Source organism: Candoia aspera, chromosome 2, assembly GCF_035149785.1.
Source record: "Candoia aspera isolate rCanAsp1 chromosome 2, rCanAsp1.hap2, whole genome shotgun sequence".
NCBI classification, from domain to species: Eukaryota; Metazoa; Chordata; class Lepidosauria; order Squamata; family Boidae; genus Candoia; species Candoia aspera.
In genome coordinates this window covers 146,918,043-146,924,717 of record NC_086154.1, presented here as the reverse complement: position 1 = coordinate 146,924,717, position 6,675 = coordinate 146,918,043, and the positions used below count along the sequence as shown (strand labels likewise).

Below are 6,675 nucleotides of genomic sequence, written 5' to 3'. Positions count from 1 at the left end.
CTTTCTTTTCTATTTTTCTTTTACTTTTTTTCCTTTCTTGCACTTTTAGCTCTCTCTTTGATTTCTTTCTTCCTCTTTTCTTTTTCTTACTTTATATTAGTAAGATTACTATCAAAATATCCAGATTGAAATCTGACATTTTGCAACTGACAATTAATCCTTAAATCATTTTGTGAGATTCTGTTTGAGAGGCTTTTCCTTGTGATTAATTTCTAATTTTATGAAGTTATTTTTCGTTCAGGTCTCATGGACTGTGAGAATGGGACAGATATTGAAGAGTTTGTTCTTCTGGGCTTTTCCTCCAAGCCTGAACACCAGCTTCTCTTCTTCCTCCTCTTTCTGCTCATGTATGGTGCTGGACTTCTGGGCAATACCGTGATGCTCCTCCTTATCACCTTGGATGCACGACTCCAGACCCCCATGTATTTCTTACTCCGTAGCCTCTCAGTCATTGACCTTGGCTTCATCTCAGTCACAGTGCCCCAGATGCTGGTTCATAACATATCTGCCTCCAAGACCATCCCCTTCTATTCCTGCATGGCTCAGTTCTTCTTCTTCTATGTTTTTGGTGTTGCTGATCTCCTTCTAGTGAGCGTCATGGCCCTGGATCGCTATGTAGCCATTTGTAATCCTCTCCACTATGCTTCAGTGATGAACCAAAAAGTCTGTGGGCATTTAGTGGCTGGCTGTTGCACTGTTTCCACCTTACACGCCATGCTGCATGCCGGCCTGCTCCTGCGTCTCAGTTATCGAGGGAAAAATCACCTGGCCCATTACTTTTGTGATCATCAGCCCCTGCTCCAGCTGTCCTGCTCAGACACCAGTGTCAATGAGGCAGTCATCTTCTTTGAAGGTGTCATCATCATCCTTGGGCCTTTTGTTTTCATCATTCTCACCTACATTCGTATTGTGGCTGCTATAATGAAGTTCACTTCTTCAGGGAGACGCAAAGCTTTCTCTACCTGTGGGTCTCACCTCACTATAGTGGTTCTTTTTTATGGGACCATCATTGCTGTCTATTTCTTGCCCACCTCGAGCTATTCCTCTCAGCGAGGGTCAGTTTTTGCTCTGGTGTACACAGTCATCACCCCGATGTCCAACCCCTTTATCTACAGTCTCAGGAATAAAGAAGTGAAAGATGCTCTGAGAAATCTCTTGGGACGAAGATCCCTATTTTCTCAAAGCTGAGAGTGAAAGCTTGGCTCTACCATAGGGCTGCCTGAGGTGAGAATGGAGGAAGGGCTGCCCGTGTACCTTGTTGATGGAACATATTCTTTGCATGCAAATGGTCTTGAATCTATTACCTGGCATCTCTTGGCAACAACAGTACAGTTGGGTAATCATAATTAAGCCCATAATTAAGTGGGCTTGATACTGGCCCCTTTTAAAGAGGAGGGTAATAGGGTAACATATCCCAGGCTTCATACATAAATGGGTGCCTATGTGAAATATTGTATATCTGGTATATATTTATACACACACACACACACACCTGGTATCTACCTCTTTCAGAGAGGGGGCTCTGCAGGCCTTAAAGAAGGCAGTGGTGTGCCCCTCTTCAAGATGGCCATCGCTGGACCTCTCCATTGTAGACAATTATCATCCAGATTCCAACATTCCCTTTGTAGGGAAGGTGATCGGACAGCAGCTACAGAGGATCTTGGAGGAAACAGATTATGTGGCCCTGTTTCAATCAGATTTCAGACCAGGGTATAATATGGAGACATTGCTGGGCCTGCTTGTCAATGACCTTTAGCAGAGTCAGGATGGGGGTGGTGCATCTATTTTGGTGCTCCTTGATCTCTCAGCAGCTTTCAGTACCATCAACCATGGTATCCTTCTGGACTGGCTGCAAGGGCTGGGTGTGGGAGGCACTATGCTATAGTAATTTGCCTCCTTCCTCAGAGGTTGATTTCAGTCGGTGTTGATGGGGGGGAGAGATCACCCCCACAGCCCCTCACTTGTGGACTGCCTCAGGGCTTGACACTCTCCCCTCTCCTGTTTAATATTTACATGAAGCCGCTGGGTGAGTTTATCTGTTGGTTCAGGGTTCGGTATCATCAATATGATGATGATACCCAGCTTTAAATCTCAACTCTGGGCTGCACAGGTGAAGCTGTGGATGTACTGAGCCAGTGTCTGGAGAATGTTCAGATCTGGATATGGTGGAACAGGCTTTGGTTCAATCTTGACAACACTGAGTGGCTGTGGCTCTTTGGCCCCTTGGGTCATGGACATTTCCATAATTGGTTTTGGATGGGGTATTACTTCCCCATTCAAGACTGGTGCATGAATTGAGGGTCCTTCTGGACTCACAATTACTGCTTGAAGTGCAGGTGGCAGCTGTGGCCAGGAGGACCTTTGCACAAGTTCATCTTATGTGTCAGTTTCACCCTTTCCTCACCTGGGAGGCCCTTCAGTTATTCTTGCACTGGTCTACTCACAACAGGATTTTGGAAATTCATGGTATGGACCGCTGCCCTTGAAGACCATCCTGGAGCTATAGCTGGTACAAAATGCAGTGGTGGGCAGTTCTCAGTACAGGTGGTCCTCACAACCTGACCACTGACCACTCATTCAGCAACCATTCAAACTTATAATGGCACTGAACAAGTGGTACTTATGACTGCTTGACGTTCCAGCTGTCACAGCATCCTTGTAGTCACATGATTATGATCCAGGCGGGCTTGCAGTTACAATGTCGTAACATCCCAGGGTCATGCGATCACAATTTGAGACCTTTACTGCCACCTTCCAACAAGCAAAGTCAAAGGGGAAGCCGTCAGGAGGTCGCAAATGGCAGCTGTGTGACAGTGCAGGATTGATTAACGACAGCAACTGGAAGTGCCAGAATTGCCATCACTAAGTGGTGTCATGTGACATTGTGGTTATGACCGTGTCGTTTAGTGATGGAAATTCTGGTCCCAATTGCCATTGTTAAGGACTACCTGTACAGCCGTGTGTCACCACTGCTACTTGAATTGCATTGATTGCCAGTCGGTTTCTGGGTGCAATTGAAGGTGCTGGTCATTACCTATAAAGCCCTGTATGGCATAGGGCCTGGATATCTGAGAGACCACCTATCTCCCACTGTTTCTGCCTGCCTGGTATGTTCCAGCAGAATGGGTACACTCCAGGTCCTCTCTATCAAACATTGTCATCTTAAGGGACCAAGGAAACATGCCTTCTCTTCATAGCCCCTGCCCTCTGGAACAGCATCCCCCCAAGATAGGAATGGTACCCTCTCTCCTGCAGCTTCCCAGGCCTGGGGTGACTCTGTTTGTGTGGCTCCTGGTTTGTTATTGTTACGGTGGTTTTACCCAGGCTGTCAGTGCTGTTATATGTTTTTAACTGTTTCTGTTGTTTTTGTATTTTGTAGGCCACCCCAAGTCTATTGGAGTGGGCTGCCATAACAAATATAAATAAATAAATGAACAAATAATGTTCTTCACATGCAAATGGTCTTGGATTTAATACCTGGCACTGAGATCCACCTAATCCTCTCAATATTCAATAAAGAGCATCCTTGATTAGATCTGTGCATGTGCGCATGTGTATACCTCTGCGTGTGTCTCTGTGTGTTTATTGCTGCTTGTTTTTTTCAACCGTTTGTTGGCCATACCCATTTATAGACGATAGTTTTAGTTGGCAGCAGCAACTTTGGAAGTTGTTCCCACGGGGAGGGGCGGGGGGGAAATGCAGTCCTTGGCATCTTGTGAGTTCCATGTTTCTGACCTAGATTGTGTAAAGTGGTGCAAATAACAGTCATATTTTTTTTAAAAAAAGGAAAATGCAGAAACTGAGAGCACATTCCAGCTCATGGAAACACTACCTAAGTTACAAATACTTCAAGTTCTTTTAAACCCTTCTATTGCAATAACCCAGACTCAAAATATTGGCTGAATTGTGGCTGTTCTGTCAAGTCACAGTATTTCAATGATAATCTACATTCTGTCTCCCAAGAAAAATGCTCCCAGAGCCATGTCCCTTTAAACTGTAACAGATGTATTGTGATGAAAATGTCCATGTGCTAGTTCCACCCCATCCAGCCTGGTGTTCTTCAAAATGCCTACCCAACGTTAAGAGAATCAGATCCCTTCTTATATAATGCATCCTAAAATTGTTTCCAAGAATGTTTCTCTATCTGGTCCACTTTTATTGTTGTGCAACTCTGAACGTGCTTCCCCCCTCCCTGCCTTTACATTCCAGAGAACCACGGAGGGTCAATTCTGAGATGCTTTCTCAAATTACATTTCTGGTTTGGACTCAGATTTCGTTTATCAAACTGTTGTCTACACCATGGCTCTTCCTCTTGTCTCTCAGGGTTATTCTTGCAGCCCATTGCAGCTATAAGAAGCAGGGGAGGCAAAGCACAATCAGGCTGGCATGATTCTGTTATTATAGCATATCTCGATAGAGTCTAGATCTTGTCTTCCTGTGAAGCTGTTTTTTTGGTCTGGTCTACCTAGTGGGGCTGATACCACCTGAAGTCACTTTGGTCTCAGGTGGAGGTACCTGAAGCTACATACCCTTCAAATGCCTTAAATTGCTGCATAGCGGCTCTCTTCATTCATCAAAAGAAGTGGCTCGGGGGGGATCCAAAAGTTTGTCATTTCCAAGAGAAGGCTGTTGATTCCTGCAGCTGGGGGTAAAGTTAGGATATCTGCCAGTCCTCATGGAATACCCTGCATTGTTGTCCCTCTGCTGTATCAGCCTCCAGCCACTTCCCTTACTCCTCCTCAGGGAGTTCTTCTCTCAGAGCTGGTCTTCTTCATCCACCCACTACATTTTTGGATTGCAAGCTACTTATGCTAGAGAATGGCATTTGGCTCTTCTGTGTCTTAACCACTGGTTTCAACAGCAAACCACTGGCTTTGGTCTCCATGTTACAACCACCAACCAGGTGTGAATTTGTACTGGCTTGCTTAGCTGCCTATGAAATATCCCTGGTGGCTGTTGGTGCTGATCCTTAAATGAGATCCTCCAGGCTTCTTGTTGGAAACCACAAACATTCAAACAAAGCAGCCCCACTTAACTGTCTTGGTTTTCAATTTAGGGTGCAGCTTTGGTTCAGTGGCAAAAATTGGTCTGGTGCCAATCAGGGGGATCTGCCAATCAGTTGATACAGGTAAGTAAAATACTGAATTGTTGACAAGATGTTTTTGTACTGTTAATGTAATTTCACTTTGACATAGAACTTGCCACAATTCCTAGTAGGTAAAGGCTGAAAGAAAGAAATGGGCTGAGGAAGCAATTGAATTGTTAGCAAAGCAAGGCATGAAATCCCAATGGCAACCATGTGAAATTTGGCTCTGACTACTGAGATCTGTTTTGCTCAAAAGAACAGGTACTGACTTTCCAACCTGGTGTCTTTTAGAGGTGTTGAATTATACAGTAATTCCCATTACTTTGCTATCCAAAACAATTGGAGATGGTGAAATCTGGAACAATTAGATGGCTTATTTGGGAGAAGACCATTTTATATCTCAGTTCCTTCCAAAGGAATTCCCTAGCTAATTCCTGTTCATGTCCCATTGTATGCTGTATGGCTTCACTTGTAGTATTCTTCCCTAACTTGATACATTTCCCAACATTTCTACTCAGCAGTGAGCATTGTGTGCTGGCAACCTGGAAGTTATATTTTAATAATTACTGAGGGCTTCAGATTAGGGCGTGGTAGGCTTAAAGTATTGCTTTTCTGAATGTCTGAATGGAGATTGACTTGCAGTAATGGCTGGGACCTTCTCCTGATTGTCTTAGCTTCTCCATCTTTTAGACACCTTTCTTAAACGCTTTCCCTCACCATCCCCAGCCCTCTATTTTCCTGTTCTTGTTCACTGTCTTTCAGTAGATTCTTCTTCCTTTTGGGAAGCAAAATGGAGCAAGTATTGGATGAAAACCAAGAGATCACAAGTTGAAATCCCTACTCAGCCATGACATGCCCGGGTACTAACTTTTATGTAACTGTCTCACAGGGTTTATGCAACTCAGATAAGAAGAAGGAAACTAGAACTATGTCCTGTATACTACCTTGAGCTGCTTGGAAGAAATATGGGAAATAATATGATAAATATGGAATAATAGCAGTCCCCTGCCATTCTTCCTCTTCTCCGTCAACCTTCTTTTCTTTTTCTAACATTTTCCTGTGGAAGTGGGAATTAATTTAAGACACAGCTTCCTAGGGCAAAGCTGCCAAACCTAGTTCTTTGCCAGGGTCAGCACTGGGGGATACATTCATAGGAGTATGAAGACGGTCACTGGGCAGGTGCAGAGTGAATTCCTCACAGTAATCTCAGCAATTATTTGAGGGCAAGTCCTTGTTGGGCAGAGCAGTATGAATGTAAGAACGTGCATATTCTATAATGGTAGAGAATTAATTTCTTCCCAGCATGATGCAGAATCAGGATGTTTTTTCCATCCTGACTGAGCATTAGTCATGCAAAAATTTGCATGGGCATGGGATACCTGATCATTTTGCTGAAGAAAGTGTGTTTTTATCTTAGAAAGTATACGCTGTGATTTTTTGGGTCTGGGAAAATGCAGTATTGCCTCTTCCTCTCTCCCTGCTCTCCAAAGATAGGCTACACTCAGGTTTGAGAAAGGGAAGGATGATAACAGATATGTTCCAAGTGATGGTGTGGTAGAAGTAGATCATTGGCCTGAAAAAACTATCTT

General features: G+C 44.0%; 1 protein-coding gene across 1 annotated transcript; it reads left to right on the top strand.

The window, feature by feature from the left end:
• Positions 1–246: 246 nt before the first annotated feature.
• On the top strand, positions 247–1,188 carry LOC134490112 (olfactory receptor 1B1-like). The gene has a single exon (XM_063292992.1). The coding sequence runs from the start codon at positions 247–249 to the stop codon at positions 1,186–1,188; it is 942 nt and encodes a 313-aa protein (XP_063149062.1).
• The last annotated feature ends 5,487 nt before the right edge of the window (positions 1,189–6,675 follow it).

Bases quoted from the DNA above. Each gene is read 5' to 3' on its own strand.
- LOC134490112 (XM_063292992.1), top strand. From the start codon at position 247: ATGGACTGTGAGAATGGGACAGATATTGAAGAGTTTGTTCTTCTGGGC.